The 24,414-nt window shown below is 43.2% G+C and overlaps 1 protein-coding gene across 1 annotated transcript; it reads left to right on the forward strand.

Annotated features, from left to right (window-relative positions):
- The first annotated feature begins 1,059 nt into the window (after positions 1 to 1,059).
- Positions 1,060 to 17,092, forward strand: LOC130324278 (oocyte zinc finger protein XlCOF8.4-like). Its single transcript, XM_056553227.1, has 7 exons — positions 1,060 to 1,329; positions 1,463 to 1,610; positions 2,255 to 2,434; positions 4,445 to 4,571; positions 4,655 to 4,719; positions 4,886 to 5,264; positions 16,522 to 17,092. The coding sequence occupies exons 2-7, from the start codon at positions 1,533 to 1,535 to the stop codon at positions 16,959 to 16,961; spliced, it is 1,269 nt and encodes a 422-aa protein (XP_056409202.1). The 5' UTR covers positions 1,060 to 1,329; positions 1,463 to 1,532; the 3' UTR covers positions 16,962 to 17,092.
- The last annotated feature ends 7,322 nt before the right edge of the window (positions 17,093 to 24,414 follow it).

Genomic DNA, 24,414 nt, shown 5'->3' on the forward strand with positions numbered 1-24,414 from the left:
CAGCTCAGCTACATGTACATTACACATATACAGCTCTACTGTGTACACATACAGCTCAGCTACATGTACATTACACATATACAGCTCTACTGTGTACACATACAGCTCAGCTACATGTACATTACACATATACAGCTCTACTGTGTACACATACAGCTCAGCTACATGTACATTACACATATACAGCTCTACTGTGTACACATACAGCTCAGCTACATGTACATTACACATATACAGCTCTACTGTGTACACATATAGCTCAGCTACATGCACATTACACATATACAGCTCTACTGTGTACACATACAGCTCAGCTACATGTACATTACACACATACAGCTCTACTGTGTACACATACAGCTCAGCTACATGTACATTACACATATACAGCTCTACTGTGTACACATACAGCTCAGCTACATGTACATTACACATATACAGCTCTACTGTGTACACATACAGCTCAGCTACATGTACATTACACATATACAGCTCTACTGTGTACACATACAGCTCAGCTACATGCACATTACACATATACAGCACTACTGTGTACACATACAGCTCAGCTACATGTACATTACACATATACAGCTCTACTGTGTACACATACAGCTCAGCTACATGTACATTACACACATACAGCTCTACTGTGTACACATACAGCTCAGCTACATGCACATTACACATATACAGCACTACTGTGTACACATACAGCTCAGCTACATGTACATTACACATATACAGCTCTACTGTGTACACATACAGCTCAGCTACATGCACATTACACATATACAGCTCTACTGTGTACACATACAGCTCAGCTACATGTACATTACACATATACAGCTCTACTGTGTACACATACAGCTCAGCTACATGTACATTACACACATACAGCTCTACTGTGTACACATACAGCTCAGCTACATGCACATTACACATATACAGCTCTACTGTGTACACATACAGCTCAGCTACATGCACATTACACACAGCTCTGCTGCAGACATATATAACACACACATACACAGCTCTGCACCACGCACATCACACACACACAGCTCTGCTGCATACACATAACTTCAGCTCATCCAGCAGCGATCACAACCAGCACAGCAGAGTCCTGCATACACTGAGCAGATGAGCCTAGAGCAGCAGCCCCTGATCATGTGACTCCTCCTCCTCCATGTGACTGATCACATGACGGTGACATCATCGCAGGTCCTGTAAGTACACGGCTCCTGTACAGTCTGCAGGTGGAGGTATATACGGTTGTGGTGACATCAGGAGCGCTGGGGGAGGGGACATTACTATTAACCCCTTCAGGTCCACAAGGTTTTATGACTTAATGAAGAAGATCACAAGATCCAGAACTTTCTGTGTATTTGTCTCTTTCTTTCTCTGTTGTTGTTTCTATTAGCAGCCGCCATTTCTCATCGTCTCCTCTTCTTCCCTTCAGGTTTCTCCAATCCAGGATCCTCTGCTGATATCTTCTATATAAGAGAATTCTCCTGGATGACCCATCAACCATGGAGAGAGACAGGAACAAGATGGCCGACAGGATCATAAACCTCACCCTACAGATACTCTTCCGGCTTACTGGAGAGGTGAGGGATTCTGGGAGTGATGTCACATGACCTCATTCTTATCTATGTAATAACAGATGGATATGACTGGAGAGGTGAGGGATTCTGGGAGTGATGTCACATGACCTCATTCTTATCTATGTAATAACAGATGGATATGACCGGAGAGGTGAGGGATTCTGGGAGTGATGTCACATGACCTCATTCTTATCTATGTAATAACAGATGGATATGACTGGAGAGGTGAGGGATTCTGGGAGTGATATCACATGACCTCATTCTTATCTATGTAATAACAGATGATATGACTGGAGAGGTGAGGGATTCTGGGAGTGATATCACATGACCTCATTCTTATCTATGTAATAACAGATGGATATGACCGGAGAGGTGAGGGATTCTGGGAGTGATGTCACATGACCTAATTCTTATCTATGTAATAACAGATGATATAACTGAAAAGGTGAGGGATTCTGGGAGTGATGTCACATGACCTCATTCTTATCTATGTAATAACAGATGGATATGACTGGAGAGGTGAGGGATTCTGGGAGTGATGTCACATGACCTCATTCTTATCTATGGAATAACAGATGGATATGACTGGAGAGGTGAGGGATTCTGGGAATGTATGTAGTGATATTAATGTATCTCTCCATACACAGGATTACACTGTAGTGAAGAAGTCCTCTAGTGGGCACTGTCGGGCCCCTGTGTGTGAAGGATGGGGAAGAACCCTGAGCCCAATACCGGGGCCCCCACCTCACTCCCTGATATATGAGGAAATGGATGAACAGAAGATTCTAGAACTCATCAAAAACATGATGGAGCTGCTGACCGGAGAGGTGACCCTGCTGGGACATTATACAGTAATGGAGGGGTCTGGTGATGACTGGAGAGGTGACCCTGCTGGGACATTATACAGTAATGGAGGGGTCTGGTGATGACTGGAGAGGTGACACTGCTGGGACATTATACAGTAATGGAGGGGTCTGGTGATGACTGGAGAGGTGACACTGCTGGGACATTATACAGTAATGAAGGGGTCTGGTGATGACTGGAGAGGTGACACTGCTGGGACATTATACAGTAATGGAGGGGTCTGGTGATGACTGGAGAGGTGACACTGCTGGGACATTATACAGTAATGGAGGGGTCTGGTGATGACTGGAGAGGTGACACTGCTGGGAATGCTGGGACATTATACAGTAATGAAGGGGTCTGGTGATGACTGGAGAGGTGACACTGCTGGGACATTATACAGTAATGGAGGGGTCTGGTGATGACTGGAGAGGTGACACTGCTGGGACATTATACAGTAATGGAGGGGTCTGGTGATGACTGGAGAGGTGACACTGCTGGGACATTATACAGTAATGGAGGGGTCTGGTGATGACTGGAGAGGTGACACTGCTGGGACATTATACAGTAATGGAGGGGTCTGGTGATGACTGGAGAGGTGACACTGCTGGGACATTATACAGTAATGGAGGAGTCCGGTGATGACTGGAGAGGTGACACTGCTGGGACATTATACAGTAATGGAGGAGTCCGGTGATGACTGGAGAGGTGACACTGCTGGGACATTATACAGTAATGGAGGGGTCTGGTGATGACTGGAGAGGTGACACTGCTGGGAATGCTGGGACATTATACAGTAATGGAGGGGTCTGGTGATGACTGGAGAGGTGACACTGCTGGGACATTATACAGTAATGGAGGGGTCTGGTGATGACTGGAGAGGTGACACTGCTGGGACATTATACAGTAATGGAGGGGTCTGGTGATGACTGGAGAGGTGACACTGCTGGGACATTATACAGTAATGGAGGGGTCTGGTGATGACTGGAGAGGTGACACTGCTGGGAATGCTGGGACATTATACAGTAATGGAGGGGTCTGGTGATGACTGGAGAGGTGACACTGCTGGGACATTATACAGTAATGGAGGGTCTGGTGATGACTGGAGAGGTGACACTGCTGGGAATGCTGGGACATTATACAGTAATGGAGGGGTCTGGTAATGACTGGAGAGGTGAAACTGCTGGGACATTATACAGTAATGGAGGGGTCTGGTGATGACTGGAGAGGTGACACTGCTGGGACATTATACAGTAATGGAGGGGTCTGGTGATGACTGGAGAGGTGAAACTGCTGGGACATTATACAGTAATGGAGTGGTCTGGTGATGACTGGAGAGGTGACGCTGCTGGGAATGCTGGGACATTATACAGTAATGGAGGGTCTGGTGATGACTGGAGAGGTGACACTGCTGGGACATTATACAGTAATGGAGGGGTCTGGTGATGAATGGAGAGGTGACACTGCTGGGACATTATACAGTAATGGAGGGGTCTGGTGATGACTGGAGAGGTGACTGCTGGGACATTATACAGTAATGGAGGGGTCTGGTGATGACTGGAGAGGTGACACTGCTGGGAATGCTGGGACATTATACAGTAATGGAGGGGTCTGGTGATGACTGGAGAGGTGACACTGCTGGACATTATACAGTAATGGAGGGGTCTGGTGATGACTGGAGAGGTGACACTGCTGGGACATTATACAGTAATGGAGGGGTCTGGTGATGACTGGAGAGGTGACACTGCTGGGACATTATACTGTAATGGAGGGGTCTGGTCATGACTGGAGAGGTGACACTGCTGGGAATGCTGGGACATTATACAGTAATGGAGGGGTCTGGTGATGACTGGAGAGGTGACACTGCTGGGACATTATACAGTAATGGAGGGGTCTGGTGATGACTGGAGAGGTGACACTGCTGGGAATGCTGGGACATTATACAGTAACACCACTGGAGGGGTCGGGGTGATGACTGTATCATTATGTGTCAGGTTCCTATAAGGTGTCAGGACGTGGCAGTCCATTCCTCCCTGGAGAATTGGGAGTATGTAGAAGGACACAAGGATCAGTACAAGGATCAGGTCATGATGGAGGATCAGCAGCCCCTCACATCACCAGGTAATAGACATGACTATATACACATGTCCTCTCATTATTTGTATGTAAAGAATGAATTCAGTCTCTGTATGTGTTCCCTACAGTCAGATCCAGTAAGAGAACAGCACCAGAGAGGTGTCCCCGTCCTCTTCTTCCGCAGGATGATCAGGTAGATGGAGATATTCCCTATCATCTGTAGAAGGGCTGTGAAGCTCTTGTGGTCAGTCCCCTCACCCTCCATGACTCCTCATCTCCTGCTCATCTATAACATCACACGTGACTTCTCCTACTGTCTGATGACTTTTACTATATTTCTTCCACATTTTATGACTCAGGGAGAAGATCTGAACAATATTAATGCTCCAGAGACAGATGTGAGTGGTGATGAGCAGTATAAGGAGAACATTCCTACAGGAAAAGATCTGATCTATATTAATGCTACAGACATAAAGGAAGAAGAGACAGATGTGAGCGGTGATGAGCAGTATAAGGAGGATATTCCTACAGGGAAAGAGCTGATCTATATTAATACTACAGACATAAAGGAAGAAGAAGAGACAGATGTGAGCGGCCATGAGCAGTATAACGAGGACATTCCGACAGGAAAAGATCTGAACAATATTAATGCTACAGTCATAAAGGAAGAAGAAGAAGAGACAAATGTGAGCGGTGATGAGCAGTATAAGGAGGACATTCCTACAGGTAACCACCCAGGTGAGTAGTAACAACTTAATATAGAGCAGAGTCACAGATTCTTCTGCTGTAATAATTGTGTAGAATTCTTTAATCTCTCGGTCCTGTCTCTTGCTGTATATTCTTCTATTCACCCAAAATGCAAACTAATGTGATACTACAACTGGAATATGGACAAGAAATATCCTTATGTGTACGAGGCCATCACACCCGCTCCCATAGACTTGCACTGAGGGGGTATGGTGTGACATCATGACCCCCGCAGCCCACACCCAGTGTTTTGACCTAAATGTCCGAATGCTGGGGCAGTGGAGTACCCCTTTAATTTTCCTGTCCGTTCTCCCTCTGCGGCAGAGCAACTCATGTCCATGTAACAGGGGACGAGAACTGTGGCCAAGAATTCAATAGAGTTCTGTATTCTAGCAGCAGAAGTGTGCTGGGATAAGGAAGCGCTGGTGGACACGTTCTCTCGTTGATTCTCCGATATTATACAAGATGAGATTGTGGTCAGAGATCTCGAGGAACTTTTGTCTTTCATCATCTTAATTGACCCTAGGTTCAGAGAGAGAGAGAGAGAGATCACCATTTGGGAACCGCTTGAGGAGGCCTTCTGTCAGATTGTCGCCTTGCCTTTGATGCCCTTCCATGCCTCCCTCACCCCCCCGTGCCTCCCTCACCTCCCGAGTCTTCCTCACCTCCCATGTCTACCTCACCTCCCGTGTTTCCCCTCACCTCCCGTTTCTCCCCCCACCTCCCATGCCTCCCATGTCTCCCCCCACCTCCCGTTTCTCCCCCCACCTCCCATGCCTCCCTCACCCCCATGCCTCCCTTGTCTCCCTCACCTCCTATGCCCTCCCTCACCTGCCATGCCTCCCTCACCTGCCATGCCTCCCTCACCTCCCATGCCCTCCCTCACCTCCCATGCCCCCTCTCACCTCCCATGCCCTCCCTCACCTCCCATGCCTCCCATGCCCCCCTCACCTCCCATGTCTCATTCACCTCCCATGCCCTCTCTCACCTCCCATGCTCCCCCTCACCCTCCATGCCCCCCCTCACCCTCCATGCCCCCCTCACCTCCCATGCCTCCCTCATCCCCCATGCCTCCCTCACCCCCCATGCCTCCCTCACCCCCCATGCCTCCCTCACCTCCCATGCCTCCCTCACCTCCCATGCCTCCCTCATCCCCCATGCCTCCCTCACCTCCCATGCTTCCCTCACCTCCCATGCCCCCTCTCACCTCCCATGCCCTCCCTCACCTCCCATGTCTCATTCACCTCCCATGTCTCATTCACCTCCCATGTCTCCCTCACCTCCCATGCCTCCCTCACCTCCCTCATCTCCCATGCCTAACTCATCCCCCATGCCTCCCTCACCTCCCATGCCTCCTGGTTCAAAATCATCTGAAAGAGTCAAACTAATCCAGACTGAATAATACTATTGTACTGATACTGAATAAAACCCCTGTACACAGACCAATATCACCACTATACAAGGGATGAATGATTACACTGCACCATCCACTATACAAGGGATGAATGATTACACTGCACCATGACCACTACCATAACTACCATATAATGACGGGATAATACTACCGTACTGATACTGAATAAAACCCCTGTACACAGACCAATATCACCACTATACAAGGGATGAATGATTACACTGCACCATGACCACTACCATTACTACCATATAATGACGGGATAATACTACCGTACTGATACTGAATAAAACACCTGTTCACAGACAACTATCACCTTAACCCCTTAAGGACGCAGGGTGCGCCCACTCCCATGCTATAACGCGGGGTCACGCAGGTCGGGCCCGGCACCTAGCAACGACCAGGATCGGTGGCTAATACCGGACATCACTAATCACGGTGATGCCCGGTTATAACCCTTTCGACGCGGTGATTAAAGACGATTGCTGCATCAAAAATTTTAAAATATGCTACCCGGCAGCTCAGTCAGTCTGATCGCCGACAGCCTGACTGGTATCGACGCGTGCGTAAATGTCCGAACTATAAAAATATATCGTCAATGGCGTACACGTAAAAAAATTCCAAAATAGTGTATTTATAGGCACTTTTTATACCATTAAAAATGTATTAAAAGTGATCAAAAAGTCAGATCAAAACAAAAACAGTACCGATAAAAACTTCAGATCACGGCGCAGGAAATGAGCCCTCATACTGCCCTGTACGCAGAAAAATAAAAAAGTTTAATAGGGGTCAGAAGATGACAATTTTAAACATATTAATTTTTGTGCATGTAAATATAATTTTTACCAGAAGACAAAATCAAATCTATATAAGTAGGAATCATTCTAAAGCCCCTTGTACTTCTCAATAAACTTATCTTTCCCACCGCTTCCAATTCGGGTATATTTAAATTGTCCAGTAGTAGTGCCTCGTCCATTATCCCTTTTATTTCCATCTCATTCCTAATTACTCTCCATGTTTGGACCAGACTCTTACCCATCAACAACCTCTTCCATTCACCTTCTTCTATCTTCCCTGACTCTAACAGCTGAAAGATATCTGGAAACTCGCACCGGACAATACAAAACCACAGAAATCTCTCCAATTGGTCAAAACATAAACTTGTCCTGCCAAAAAATACTTGTATAAACTTGTAAAGTTTATTTTTTGGCCAATTGGAGAGAATCTGCTTTCTGTAGTTTTGTATTGTCCGGTGCGAGTTTCCAGATATCTTTCAGCTGTTAGAGTCAGGGAAGATAGAAGAAGGTGAATGGAAGAGGTTGTTGATGGGTAAGAGTCTGGTCCAAACATAATTAGGAATGAGATGGAAATAAAAGGGATAATGGACGAGGCACTACTACTGGACAATTTAAATATACCCGAATTGGAAGAGGTGGGAAAGTTAAGTTTATTGAGAAGTATAAGGGGCGTTAGAATAAAAGATATTTGGGAGAGAAGTCATTTCAAGAAATGAACGGAATTGAAAGAAGAATTTAATATAAAAGAGGGCGGATGGCTGGAATACGCCGGTTTGAAAAAAGCGTTTCTTGAATTTATTGACAAAGGAGGTTATATTCACTCAATTATCCTGAGATTATAAGGAACATTATGGATGGGAAAATTAGGGAAAAGGGTAAATCATATGGGTATAAAGTCCTGATAAACTTGCCTAAAAATAAACTGGTCCATAGGAGTTCCCAGCAATGGCGAGAGGAGATTGGTTCCAGTAAAATAATAAATTGGGATAATGTACGAAATAATATTAATAAGGTATCCCCAAACTTATATCATAGATTAACACAATTTAATATTGTATATAGACTCTATTATACTCCATGTTTTATGGAAAAGATGGGTATAAGAAGGACGAGCAACTGCAATAGATGGGATTCAGAAAAAGCAGATGAGATACATTTATTATGGAGCTGCCCGACATAGTTAAAGAGGTTATCCAGGAAAAACCTTTTTTATATATATCATATATATATATATATATATATATATATATATATATATATAAAACACGTGTCTCGGGAACCGCCCAGTTTAGAAGCAAATCCCCATAGCAAGCCTCTTCTAAACTGGGCGGTTCCCGAGACACGTGTCATCAGAGATTACTTAGACAGAAAAGAACAACCTTAACTTCAGAAGCTCATAAGTACTGAAAGGATTAAGATTTTTTAATAGAAGTAATTTTCAAATCAGTTTAACTTTCTGGAGCCAGTTGATATATAAAAAAAGTTTTTTCCTGGATAACCCCTTTAATGTATAATGTTGAATATTAGAGATGAGCGAACTTACAGTAAATTCGATTCATCACGAACTTCTCGGCTCGGCAGTTGATGACCTTTCCTGCATAAATTAGTTCAGCTTTCCGCTGCTCCGGTGGGCTGGAAAAGGTGGATACAGTCCTAGGAGACTCTTTCCTAGGAATGTATCCACCTTTGCCAGCCCACCGGAGCAGCGGAAAGCTGAACTAATTTACGCAGGATAAGTCATCAACTGCCGAGCCGAGAAGTTCGTGACGAATCGAATTTACTGTAAGTTCGCTCATCTCTATTGAATATCTGACAGGAGGAGTTACTCCCTTATTTTGTAAGCTGCAAATTATAAATAATGATTAAAAAAAAAAAAAGTAGGGTATCATGTTAATCGTATGGACCTACAGAATAAAGAGAAGGTGTCATATTTACCGAAAAATTTACTGTATAGAAACGGAAGCCCCAAAAGTTACAAAATGGCGTTTTTTTTCTTGGTTTCACCATAGATTTTTGGGTAAAATGATTGATGAAATTACAAAGTACACTTGGTGGCACAAAAAACAAGCCTAATATGGGTCTGTAGGTGCAAAATTTTTAAAAGGTGAGGAGAGAAAAACGAAAGTGGAAAAACGCTGAGTCCTAGAGGGGTTAAGCCCATTTTCACCTTAAAGGGGTACTCCGGTGGAAAAATATTTAAAAAAAATCATCTGGTGCCATAAAATTATACAGATTTGTAAATTAGTTCTATTATAAAATCCTAATCCTTCCAGTACTTATCAGCTGCTGTATAATACACAGGAAGTTCATGTTTTTTGCACTTTCATTTTTTTCCTTCTCCCCTTCTAAAAATCATAATGCGTTCACTTTTGCACCTACAGACCCATATGAGGCTTGTTGTTTTTTGCGTCACTATCAATTATTTTATAACATAATCTGCGGCAAAACAAAAAAATTGTTTGTGTGTAAATAAAAAATCGACAATTTGTAACTTTTGGGGCTTCCGTTCCTACGCAGTGCACTTTTCAGTAAAAATAACACCTTATCTTTATTCTGTAGGTCCATACGGTTATAAGGATACCCAAGTTAAATAGGCTTTATTTAAATTTTACTACTTAAAAAAATTCATGGACCAACATTAATATGTTTAACCCCTTAAGGACCAAGCCCATTTTAACCTTAAGGACCAGGGCAATTTTATTTTAGCGTTTTCGTTTTTTCCTCCTCGCCTTCTAAAATCCGTAACTCTTATATATTTCCATCTACAGACCCATATAAGGGCTTGTTTTTTGCGTCACCAATTGTACTTTGTAATGACATCTCTCGTTTTACCATAAAATATACGGCGAACCCAAAAAACTATTTCTTAGGGAGGAAATTTAAATGAAAACCACAATTTTGCACATTTTGGAAGGTTTTGTTTTCACACTGTACACTTTACGGTAAAAATTACATGTTCTTTATTCTGTGGGTCAATACGATTAACTCCTTAACGACGCAGGACGTATATTTGCGTCCTGGGCCATCTCCCCCGATATGCTGGGGGGTCACATGGTGACCCTGTGTCATATTGCGGCGGTCCCGGTGGCCATCAACGGCCGGGACCCACGGCTAATACAGGACATCACCGATCGCGGTGATACCCTGTATTAACCCTTCAGACGCGGCGATCAAAGCTGACCACCGCATCTGAAGCGAAAGTGAAAGTATCCCAGATGCTCAGTCGGGCTGTTTGGGACCGCAGCTATGAAATCGCAGCATCCCGAACAGCTTACAGGACACCGGGAGGGCTCTTACCTGCCTCCTCGGTGTCCGATCGACGAATGACTGCTCCGTGCCTGAGATCCAGGCAGGAGCAGTCAAGCGTCCATAACACTGATCACAGGCGTGTTAATACACGCCTGTGATCAGGATGAGAGATCAGTGTGTGCAGTGTTATAGGTCCCTATGGGATAATAATGATCAGTATAAGAGATCAGTGTGTGCAGTGTTATAGGTCCCTATGGGACCTATAACACTGCAAAAAAAAAAGTAAAAAAAAAGTGTTAATAAAGGTCATTTAACCCCTTCCCTAATGAAAGTTTGAATCACCCCCCTTTTCCCATAAAAAAAATAAAACAGTGTAAATAAAAATAAACATATGTGGTATCGCCGTGTGTGTAAATGTCCGAACTATAAAAATATATTGTTAATTAAACCGCACGGTCAATGGCGTACACGTAAAAAAATTCCAAATTCCAAAAAAGCGTATTTTGGTCACTTTTTATACCATTAAGAAATGAATAAAAAGTGATCAAAAAGTGCGATCAAACCAAAAATGGTACCAATAAAAACTTCAGATCACGGCGCAAAAAATGAGTCCTCATACCGCCCCGTACGTGGAAAAATAAAAAAGTTATAGGAGTCAGAAGATGACATTTTTAAACGTATAAATTTTCTTGCATGTAGTTATGATTTTTTCCAGAAGTGCGACAAAATCACCTATATAAGTAGGGGATCATTTTAACCGTATGGACCTACAGAATTAAGAGAAGGTGTAATTTTTACCGAAATATGCACGGTGTAGAAACGGAAGCCCCCAAAATGGTGTTTTTTCTTCAATTTTGTTGCACAATGATTTTTTTTTCCGTTTCACCGTTGATTTTTGGGTAAAATGACTAATGTCACTACAAAGTAGAATTGGTGGCGCAAAAAATAAGGGGTCCTTAACCCCTTAAGGACACATGACGTACTGGAACGTCATGTGTCCACTCCCGATCTATAACGCGGGGCCACGGCGTGGCCCCGCGTCATAGCGGTTCGGGCCCGGCCTCTAACAACGGCCGGGACCCGTGGCTAATAGCGCGCGGCATTGATCGCTGTGCCGCGCGCTATTAACCCTTTAGACGCGGCGTTCAAAGTTGAACGCCGCGTCTAAAGTGAAACCGAAACCATGCCGGCTAGCTCAGTGGGCTGTTCGGGATAGCCGCGGTGAAATCGCGGCATCCCGAACAGCTGACAGGACAGCGGGAGGGCCCCTACCTGCCTCCTCGCTGTCCGATCGCCGAATGACTGCTCAGTGCCTGAGATCCAGGCATGAGCAGTCATGCGGCAGAATCATCGATCACTGGTTTCTTATGAGAAACCAGTGATCAATGTAAAAGATCAGTGTGTGCAGTGTTATAGGTCCCTATGGGATAATAATGATCAGTATAAGAGATCAGTGTGTGCAGTGTTATAGGACCCTATGGGATAACAATGATCAGTATAAGAGATCAGTGTGTGCAGTGTTATAGGTCCCTATGGGATAACAATGATCAGTATAAGAGATCAGTGTGTGCAGTGTTATAGGTCCCTATGGGATAACAATGATCAGTATAAGAGATCAGTGTGTGCAGTGTTATAGGTCCCTATGGGATAACAATGATCAGTATAAGAGATCAGTGTGTGCAGTGTTATAGGTCCCTATGGGACCTATAACACTGCAAAAAAAAAGTGAATAAACATCATTTAACCCCTTCCCTATTAAAAGTTTGAATCACCCCCCTTTTCCCATAAAAGAAAAAACACAGTGTAAATAAAAATAAAAATAAACATAAATGGTATCGCCGCGTGCGGAAATGTCCGAATTATAAAAATATATCGTTAATTAAACCGCACGGTCAATGGCGTGCGCGCAAAAAAATTCCAAAGTCCAAAATAGTGCATTTTTGGTCACTTTCTATATCATGAAAAAATGAATAAAAAGCGATCAATAAGTCCTATCAATGCAAAAATGGTACCGTTAAAAACTTCAGATCACGGCGCAAAAAATGAGCCCTCATACCGCCCCATACACGGAAAAATAAAAAAGTTATAGGGGTCAGAAGATGACAATTTTAAACGTATAAATTTTTCTGCATGAAGTTATGATTTTTTCCAGAAGTGCGACAAATTCAAACCTGTATAAGTAGGGCATCATTTTAATCATATGGACCTACAGAATAAAGGTAAGGTGTCATTTTTACCGAAAAATGTACTACGTAGAAACGGAAGCCCCCAAAAGTTACAAAATGGCGTTTTTTTTTTCAATTTTGTCTCACAATGATTTTTTTTCCCGTTTCACCGTAGATTTTTGGGCACAAAGACTGACGTCATTACAAAGTAGAATTGGTGGTGCAAAAAATAAGCCATCATATGGATTTTTAGGTGCAAAATTGAAAGAGTTATGATTTTTTAAAGGCAAGGAGCAAAAAACGAAAATGCAAAAACGGAAAAACCCCCGGTCCTTAAGGGGTTAAGGGGTCCTTAAGGGGTTAAAATGATACCCATGATACATTATATTTTTGTACCGCTTAAAAGAAATCTTAAACTTTTTGTACAGAATCAGTAATAAAAAATCGCCCTATTTTGACCACCTATAACTTTTTCATTTTTCCCTATATGGGGCGGTATGAGGGTTAATTTTTTTGCGCTGTCATCTGTACTTTTTATCGATACCACATTTGCATATATAAAACTTTTAGATCACTTTTTATTTATTTATTTTTAATAAAATGTGACAAAAAAAGCTGCATTTTTTTACTTTTTTTTATTTTTTACGTTTACGCCGTTCACCGTATGGGATAATTAACATTATATTTTTATAGTTCGGACATTTACATAGTTAGTACGGTTGAAAAAAGACAGACGTCCATCAAGTCCAACCAGGGAATTGAAGTGAAGGGTGTAAGGGGATAAGGGAAAGGGATGTAGTTTTATATTTCTTCATAAGCATTAATGTTATTTTGTTCCAGGAATGTATCTAATCCTGTTTTAAGGCTGTTAACTGTTCCTGCTGTGACCAGTTCCTGAGGTAGACCGTTCCATAAATTCACAGTCCTCACGGTAAAGAAGGCGTGTCGCCCCTTTAGACTAAACCTTTTCTTCTCCAGACGGAGGGAGTGCCCCCTCGTTCTTTGGGGGGGGGTTTAACCTGGAACAGTTTTTCTCCATATTTTTTGTATGGGCCATTTATATACTTATATACGTTTATCATATCCCCCCTTAAACGTCTCTTCTCAAGACTAAACAATTGTAACTCCTTTAATCGCTCCTCATAGCTAAGATGTTCCATGCCCCATATTAGTTTAGTCGCGCGTCTCTGCACCGACTAGGGGACTATTTATTGCAATCTTTTGATTGCTAATACTGTTCAGTGCTATGTATAGGACATAGCACTGATCAGTATTATCGGCTATCTACTGCTCTGGTCTGCTCGATCTCAGACCAGAGCAGGAGACGCCGGGAGATGGAGGAAGGTGAAGGGACCTCTGTCCGCCATTATGGATGATCGGATCCCCGCGGCAGCGCTGCAGGCGTTCCAATCATACAGTTTAACATGCGCACCGCTGCAGATGCCTTGATCAATACAGATCATGCGATCACGGATGTCTGCCATTACTGGCGGGTTCCTGGCTGCTGTCAGTAGCCGGGACCAGGCGTGTATGACGCGAGCACCGCTCTGATGCTTGCGGTCATACTCAGGGTGTAAATGTACGTCCTGGAGCTCCATAACTCTTATTTCCGTATACGCGGCGGTATGAGGGTCATTTTTGGTCTGTAGTTTTTATCGGTACCATTTTTGTTTTGATGGGACTTTTTTATCGCAATTCATATATATTTTTATGGTATATGAAGTGACCAAAAATGCACAATTTTGGACTTTTGGTATTTTTTACGTGTACGCCATCGACCGTGCGGTTTGTTAGTACACCAAAAAAGAATAATACTAGCCCAAAATAAGAATCACCAATTATTGGCAAATCAAGCAAATCTTTATGGAAATAAATACATTCATTAAAACATATGTTTAAAAGAAGATGGCACAAGAAGATAACGCCATGGAAGCGAAACATATGTAGGGGTTCGGCATATATTTGGGTAAGGTTCATCATACTACTTGGTACTGGCTTACTATATTGTTCACTTTGTGCTCATACTGTATACTCCAGCATGAGTGATCTGTTCTGTTACTGATTCTGAGTACTACTTACCTCCTTCCCACCTACATGCCTTCCATGGTGTTATCCTCTTGTGCCATCTTCTTGTAAATATATGTTTTTATGTATGTATTTTTTTCTATAACGATTTGCTTGATTTGCCTATAATTGGTGATTCTTAATTTGGGCTGGTAGTATTCTTTTTTGGTGTACTATCTTATAATATAATATTAGTCAATGTACTTACCTTGTAGTAGCTAGGGCCTGCAGGATGTATTTAGGAGTATAACCTTATTTTTTAATCGTTCAGACATTTATGCACGCATCGGTACCACATGGGATTTTTTTTTTAATTACATTGTTTTATTAAAAAAATGTAAATGGGGGGATTCAAACATTTATTAGGGGAGGGGCTTATTCACATTTATTAACTTTCTTTTTTCTGCCCCCATAGGGGACTATTACGTGTAATCTTCTGATTGTATATACTGATCAGTGCTATGCCATAACATTGATCATTGTTATCAGTGCTCTGCTGCTTCAAGCTTGGAGTAATAGAACACTGATCAGACGGCGAGGAGGCAGGTAAGGGCCCTCCCACCGTCCTCTCAGCTGATCAGGATTTTGTTGTGATAAAGGAATAAAAGAGGTGAATAATTTCAATAATTACATTATTTTATTCCAAAAATGGGAAAAGGAAGGGGGGGGGGGGGGTGTAATCAAGCTTTTATTAGGGGAGGGGCTATTTCACATTTGTTTCTATTTTTTTATATATTTTATTTACTATTTTTTATGCTGTAAATCAGTGATCCGAAACCTAAGGCTCTCTGCCTGTTGCAAAACTACAACTCCCAGCATGTTGCACTATATAGTAGTATAGAACATGGTACAACATGCTGGGAGTTGTAGTTTCGGGTCGGCTGCAAAGCCAGAAGCTGTGTCAAGGAATGCTGGGAGCTGAAGTTTTTAACTACATCACCCAGCATGCTCTGATACGGCCTATGGCTCTGCAGCTGATACAACCCAGAACTACTCCCAGCATGTTTCACCATATACTAGTATAGTAAAAGTAATGGTGCAACATGCTGGTAGTCGCAGTTTTGGGTCTGCTGCAGAGGTATAGGCTGTATGAGGGCATGCTGGGTGTTATAGTTGGTAACTGCAACTCCCATCATTCTTTGACTCCCAGCATTCGTGACGTCACACATCCCTGCCCCCAATCCCCCTCCCTCGCAGCCCGCCCCTCCAATAGACTTACATTGTTAGGGCGTGGCTTGACATTACGAGGGGCGTGACCGTGACATCACGACCCCCACAGCCTGAGCCCAGCGTTGGTAACTAAATGTTTTGAACGCTGGAGCAGTGGAGTGCCCCTTTAAGGGGTTACAAAGTAGTAAAGCGTAACAAAAACTATGCAAACAGAGTATCCTTGTGATCATAGTCACCTGAGAAATAATTGTACCGCACAGTGAATGAAGGATCGGAGCCGCAAAATATGTTATGGCAAAATAAGAGTTTTGGCTCTTAGAGGAAAGCTTAAATTTCCTGAGTTGTTAAGGGGTTAATACTGATAATAAAATCTGTGTTATTCTCTGCAGATTCTTGTACCAGGAGATCAGAGGAGAATCTTATATCTTCAGATTATAAAGCAGATGATGATATCACACAAGATACATATGAAGAACATTCCATTATCCCAGATACACCCTCAGCCCTTCACAGCCAAGATCTGTCATCTCATCCTTATATACAGGTCCTGTCTTCTCACTCATCACAGAAAGGTCACAGAAGGGGTGTTGGACATCAACAAGATCACACAGGAAAAAAAAACATATTCATGCTCAGAATGTGGGAAATATTTTACACAGAAATCGAATCTTATTCAGCATCAAAGAACTCACACAGGAGAGAAGCCATTTTCATGTTCAGAATGTGGGAAATGTTTTACTCAGCAGCCAAGTCTTATTGGACATCAAAGAACTCACACAGGGGAGAGGCCATTTTCATGTTCAGAATGTGGAAAATGTTATACTTTTAAATCAGATCTTGTTGTACATCAAAGAACTCACACAGGAGAGAAGCCATTTTCATGCTCAGAATGTGGAAAATGCTATACTAAGAAAACAAATCTTGTTCAACATCAAAAAACTCACACAGGGGAGAAGCCATTTTCATGTTCAGAATGTGGAAAATGCTTTATTAGGAAATCATATCTTGTTAAACATCAGAGAACTCACACTGGGGAGAAGCCATTTTTATGTTCAGAATGTGGGAAATGTTTCTCTCACAAATCAAATCTTCTTCAACATCATCAAAGAAGTCACACAGAGGAGAAGCCATTTTCATGTGCAGAATGTGGGAAATGTTTCTCTCACAAATCAAATCTTCTTCAACATCATCAAAGAAGTCACACAGAGGAGAAGCCATTTTCATGTGCAGAGTGTGGGAAATGTTTTACTCGGAAATCAGACCTTGTTGTACATCAAAGAACTCACACAGGAGAGAAGCCATTTTCATGCTCAGAATGTGGAAAATGTTTCTCTCACAAATCAAGTCTTCTTCAACATCAAATAAGTCACACAGAGGAGAAGCCATTTTCATGTGCAGAATGTGGGAAATGTTTCTCTCACAAATCAAATCTTCAACATCATCAAAGAAGTCACACAGAGGAGAAGCCATTTTCATGTGCAGAGTGTGGGAAATGTTTTACTCAGAAATCAGACCTTCTTGTACATCAAAAAATTCACACAGGGAAGAAGCCAATTTAGAGCAATATATATCAACAAGAAATTAAGTCTCATTTATCATCAAAAAACACACAGGGGAGAAGCCATTTCCAGGTTCTGAATGTGGAAAATGTTTTACTGGGAAATCAAGTTTTGTTTATCATCAAAGAACTCACACCGTAGAGAAGCCATTTTCATGTTCGGAATGCGGGAAATATTTTACTGAGAAAGCAACACTTAAAAGACATAAGAATTCACACAGGAGAGAAGCCAATTCAGAGCAATAAATGACACAGATATCACATCTATATATTAACCATGTACATAGGATATCTGACATCTATATATATCTTATACTGCAGGGGTCTCAAATTGGCGGCCCTCCAGATGTTGCAAAACTTCAACTCCCAGCATGCCTGTGAGGGAAGTCAGCTTGTTATACCTTTTTATATAACCTTTTATAATAATCCTTTATATGATTATACACCATTTTGTATATCATCACCATGTTGTCTATAGTCCACCATCTTGTCTATGTTCCTTCATTATGAACTGAGTGTGAACTTTACCAGAATTATAACCAGGAAACTTGTAAACAAGAACCACAACTGCTGAGCGTACAGAAAACTCCAAGGCTACTGAGTCTGAAGACGTTCACACTTCCCGTCCTTCCTACTTAGAGATAAGACGTCTGTTTGTAACCAGGTATTATTGGGCAGTTTGCCGTCCTTTCATCTTTGTCTATAAGAATTCTGCTGTATGTAGTAAACGTCAGAAGACGCTGTATACAGATCCCAGTCTGTGTCATTTCTTCCAATCTATCAGGCCTGATTGATAAAACATTTCCAATTTGGCCTCGAACAGCAAATGTACCTGAAGGAATTGGTTAAATTCCTTAACATGGCCGACAACGGTTATCTGCAGCCAACGGCTGTCCGGGCATGTCCTGGCATGCTGGGAGTTAAAGTTATACAACATCTGGAGGGCCACCAGTTTGAGACCCCTGATATACTGCATCTCCAAACTTGTTACCAATTGTTAATAAAGTTTTCTTTCTTATATGATTTATTATTCTTATATTCATCTCCGCACACTGGACTTATAATAAATGTAATATTGTCCCTGAGGTTGTATATAGGGAATGTAACGCGTCAGTGTTGTCCCCGCCCCCTTCTCATTATGATTATAGAGACTTTAATTCAAGGCGTCAGACAGGATCCGCGCGTCTCCCTTGAAGATCGTCTCTTCTGAACATAAGACGCTGCAGATACTTTTATTTATCACAAACCCTAGATGAGCGTTTCCCGTCTTGACGTCTATTTTCGGTCTCAGATCATAAAATCCATTTTTCTATATGAGAAGTCGTCAATATCTCAGCGTCCCCCGGGTTCAGTAAACATCGGTGTAATTCTTTTCCTTTTCTTTGTCCTCCCCGGGGTATAAAATCCCTAGAGATCTGATCACATCTGGTACAAGATCTCTTTACTTCACACTTTGCGCCATTATTACACGGATTGAAGACCCAGTTACACGCTCGTAAATTCCCATATATGTCGTGGATTGGAAGGAAAAAGGTTCTTAAATCTTAATATTTAACCCCTCCAGGACACAGGGCGTACCTGTATGCCGTAATTTTGGGGACCAGACCGAGATGCCTCCTGAAATCATTCAGCAGGCATCCCATGACAATCCCCAGGGGGGTTCTGAGACCCCACACCTACCCATGTTGCGCAATCGTCGCAGATCGCTGGTGAATTCAAACCCGCATCTGTGGCGATTCTGGTCATATGGGTCACGTGTGACCTGATGACCCGGAATTAGAATTAGCACCTCCCCAGGAGCGCTGCTATTGGTCAGATGATCAATAGCAGCCGGGAGAGGAGGGGTTAATGTCCCCTTCTCTCAGCTCTGCTCGCCCACCGAGCTCAGCCAGCGGGCAGAGCTGAGAGAATAAGCCAGGGACCCCCCCCCCCCTCTGTGAAGATCTGTGCCCCTCAGGGCTGAGGAATTGATTTTAGTGCAGGGTGAGTTTCAGTGCAGGGACAGGTAGGTTAATAAGAAAAGTGAAAAAAATTCACCCCGACCCCCTAATAAGTCATCAAGGGTCCGCCACAGGGCTTCAGGGCGCTGCATTTGGCCCCCTTTGTAAATAATTTTTTTTGGCCACAGCATTTTATTTTTTTCTTATAACGGTGTGTGATTTCTAATCACACACCGTTATATATAGGTTACACCAAACATACATTACACACTTCCTGCCCCTCCCTTCGCATCTCCCCCTGCCACAACAGAAAAAAGGTGATGGCCCGCCGGGCATATTCGGCGGAGGAGGCATATGCTTTACTTGCCTCCAACTCCAAATCTGCCAGTGAGGACGAGGAAGATCCTACTTTTCTGCGTTCTTCCTCATCATCTAGCACTGATGATGAGCCCCCCAGAAGGAGGGGGAGACACTGCCAGGCGAGGCCACACACCCCTATTATAGTGACCCATTGGCCGACACTAGTACGAGTGTCCATGCCGCTCGTAATAGAAATCCGAACCCCCCCCCCCCCCCAGACAAGCATACTGGAGCCCCCTACTGGTGAACCTGTCTGGAAACCCCCAGAGGGATATCGGCCACATATTCCTGAGTTTGTTGGCGACTCAGGAATCCGGATTGACACGGCCGGATACACTGAAATAGACTATTTTTTGTTTTTATTTCAGTGATGACTTTGTCAATCTAATGGTGGAGCAAACAAACTTGTACACCCAACAGTTCATTGCCCGCCACCCTGATTTGCTTTTGGCCAGGTCCAATGAATGGTACGCCATTAATGCACCCGAACTGAGGACATTTTGGGGCCTCATGCTGCATATGGTCAAAAAAACTAGTCAAAAAAATAGTCAAAAAAAACATAGACATCCTCTACCAGACCCCACTCTACGCTATGGCCATGGAACGAGGACGGTTTGAGGCCATTCGGAAATGCCTGCATTACACTGATAATGCGGCATGTCCCCCCTGAGGTGAACCTGACTATGACCGGCTTTACAAAGTGAGGCTGGTCATAGATCACTTTGGGGCTAAATATTGGGAGGCCTACGTACCCCTCAGGGAGCTCTCTGTAGATGAGTCTCTTATCAGTTTTAAGGGGAGACTCATCTTCCGCCAGTATGTTCCCTCGAAGCAGGCACAGTATGGCGTGAAGCTCTACAAACTTTGTGAGAGTACCTCCGGGTACACTCTCAAGATTAGAGTATATAAGGGACAGGATTCCCGTATTGAACCCCCAGATTGTTCCCCCACTCTGGGTGTTAGCGGGAAGCTTGTGTGGGACCTTGTGCACCCATTGCTGGATAAGGGTTATCACGTGTATGTGGACAACTTTTATACCCGCATCCCTCTGTTCACATCCCTTGCCGCCAGATCCACGTCCGCTTGTGGAACCGTGCGGAAGAACCAGGGAGGCCGCCCTCTAAATTTTGTACAGACACCTATCCCCAAAGGTGAGTCCCGTGCACTTACCCATGAAAACCTGTTGCTGGTCAAGTATAAGGATATGAGGAATGTCCTTTTGCTGACCATAATTCATGGTAACGGCAGCTCACCTGTCCCTTTGCGAGGTACCACAACACCGGCCCTCAAGCCCGATTGTATTCTGGACTACAATTGTGATAGATGTATATGTGTGTATATGTAAATTTTATATACTGTATATGTAAAATGCCCATTTAGGATGAGGCCATGCTTCTCTGTTACTTGTCCACATCTCCCCCATCTGCTCTCTCCCATCTTGCCCCCACCATCGTGTAGAGGAAGCTGCTGGCCACAAGGACAATGCTACTCCCCCATCTGCTCTTTCCTGTCTCACCCCTCCCATCGTGTGGAGAATCAGAAGAAATAAGCCCGGCAAACTGTTCAGGAAAGGCATAGTAGGGGGGTGGGAACGTATGTTAATTACAAAGGTAATATAAGCTTGAACGATTTGAAATAAAGCTCAGTGACGAGCACACAGAACACAGAAGCATTTGAAACTGACAATGGCTCCGTTTGATTTACTTTGGTATACTTCGGTATATAGATTCTGTATACAGATTTGGCCGGGAGTAAGATAGCTACAAGAACACTGATAAAATCCATGTCACAATCAGTATATGGGGGGAGTTGATCTCTATGATCAAGTCCTCAAGCCATATAATGCCATGCGGAAAACACAGATATGATACAAAAAAGTTGCACTCTACATGGTACAGGTTGCCATGTATAACTCTTTTGGACTGTCCCAGTATGCTGGCAACACAGGGACATTCCTGCAGTTCCAAGAAGAAGTCAGGCGACCGGGAAAAAGCAGGCCGGAGTTCCTGATGAACTGGAAATATAGGTGCCAGGATGGTCCCCGGCCAGCACTTTCCAGGTGATGTACCCCACACTGGAAATAAGGGACGATCCCAGAAAAAATGCAGAGTGTGTCACAAGTGGGGGATATGGAAGGACAAGATGGGGATACGGAAGGCCAAGAGGGGGATAGGGAAGGACAAGAGGGGGATACGGAAGGACAAGAGGGGGGATACGGAAGGACAAGAGGGGGATATGGAAGGACAAGAAAGGGATATGGAAGGACAAGAGGGGGATATGGAAGGACAAGAGGGGGATACGAAAGGACAAGAGGGGGGATACGGAAGGACAAGAGGGGGATATGGAAGGACAAGAGGGGGGATACGGAAGGACAAGAGGGGGATATGGAAGGACAAGTGGGGGATTTGGAAGGACAAGAGGGGGATATGGAAGGACAAGAGGGGGATACGGAAGGACAAGAGGGGGATACAGAAGGACACCACAACTCAATGTGACACTTGCCCTGATCATCCAGGCCTCTGCATTTAGGAATGCTTCAGGGAGTATCACACTTCCATGGAGCACTACATTTTCCCTTTTCATTTTAATTTTCCATAATTTGACCCAAATGTACTAAGTCCAGAGAATATTCCAAATTTTAACCCCATAAACCACTAAATTGCCCATCAAAAAAAATCTCATAAAAAAAAAAACTGATAAGACCTCTGGGGGTATTTTTTCCAAAAATGGGTCATGGGTGACCGAGTCACTAGCATTGGGGTCCTTTTTTTTTTTTTGCCTCAAATGTGCAGCGCTCTCTCCCCACCTGAGCGGGTGCGCATTTGAGGTAACAGAATAGTTACGGCCACACACATCACATTCCCAGAATGATGATTCAGAGCATAGGGTTTGGGGCGGGCATTATTTTTACTTTCGGCTATACTCTCGGTCATCATTCTGGGAATATAATTGGCACATCAGTAATAAAATTGTAATTTTCATTCCCCCCATTGTACACTTCATCCATTCCTGGAAAATAAATTTAGGGAACACCTGTCCAGTTCCCACCTATACACAGTGGCGTTGCTAGGGTTGGTGTCACCCGGTGTGGTAGAAAATGGTGTCACCCCCATACCTACCCCCTCCCCCCAGTAAGTTTTTGGCCAGTTGTGACAGACACCACTGTTGTACCGCATTGTGAGAAATTCCAGTATAATAATCAGATATACCAGTTGCCACAGAATGGGAAAGTGTTAAAGAAGTTTTTACCATTTAAATATACAGCTCCCAGAATTACTTAAAGGGGTACTTCACTGGAAAACACTTACTTTTATATCAACTGGTGCCAGAAAGTTAAACAGATTTTTAAATTACTTCTATTTAAAATCTTAATCCTTACAGTACTTATAAGCAGGTGTATGCTCCACAGGAAGTTGTGTAGTTATTTCCAGTCTTACCTCTGTCCATGTCAGGAACTGTCCAGAGCAGGAGAGGTTTGCAATGGGGATTTGCTCCTACTATGGACAGTTTTTGACATGGACAGAGGTGTCAGCACAGAGCATTGTGGTCAGACAGAAAAGAAATTAAAAAAGAAAAGAACTTCCTGTGAATCACTTATACAGCAGCTAATAAGTACTGGAAGGATTAAGATTTTTAAATAGAAGTAATTTACAAATCTGTTTAACTTTGTAGCACCACTTGATTACATGAGGAGAATATACAATGATATCAGTGACTTCAGGTGACGTCTTCTCTATAGTGAGGAGAATACACAATGATATCAGTGACTACAGGTGACGTCTTCTCTATATTGAGGAGAATGTACAATGACATCAGTGACTACAGGTGACGTCTTCTCTATAGTGAGGAGAATACACAATGATATCAGTGACTACAGGTGACGTCTTCTCTATAGTGAGGAGAATACACAATGATATCAGTAACTACAGGTGACGTCTTCTCTATAGTGAGGAGAATACACAATGATATCAGTGACGACAGGTGACGTCTTCTCTATAGTGAGGAGAATACACAATGATATCAGTGACTACAGGTGACGTCTTCTCTATAGTGAGGAGAATACACAATGATATCAGTGACTACAGGTGACGTCTTCTGTATAGTGAGGAGAATACACAATGATATCAGTGACTACAGGTGACGTCTTCTCTATAGTGAGGAGAATACACAATGATATCAGTGACAACAAGTGACGTCTTCTCTATAGTGAGGAGAATACACAATGATATCAGTGACTACAGGTGACGTCTTCTCTATAGTGAGGAGAATACACAATGATATCAGTGACAACAGGTGACGTCTTCTCTATAGTGAGGAGAATACACAATGATATCAGTGATTACAGGTGACGTCTTCTCTATAGTGAGGAGAATACACAATGATATCAGTGACTACAGGTGATGTCTTCTCTATAGTGAGGAGAA

Source organism: Hyla sarda, unplaced genomic scaffold, assembly GCF_029499605.1.
Source record: "Hyla sarda isolate aHylSar1 unplaced genomic scaffold, aHylSar1.hap1 scaffold_2619, whole genome shotgun sequence".
Classification (NCBI taxonomy): domain Eukaryota; kingdom Metazoa; phylum Chordata; class Amphibia; order Anura; family Hylidae; genus Hyla; species Hyla sarda.

What these genes read in the sequence shown, in the direction of transcription:
- LOC130324278 (XM_056553227.1), top strand. Translation starts at nt 1,533, where the DNA reads ATGGAGAGAGACAGGAACAAGATGGCCGACAGGATCATAAACCTCACC. An exon ending in TCTTCCGGCTTACTGGAGAG is followed by an intron (nt 1,611 to 2,254) that starts GTGAGGGATTCT and finishes CTCCATACACAG; the next exon opens with GATTACACTGTAGTGAAGAA. An exon ending in TCCTACAGGTAACCACCCAG is followed by an intron (nt 5,265 to 16,521) that starts GTGAGTAGTAAC and finishes TATTCTCTGCAG; the next exon opens with ATTCTTGTACCAGGAGATCA.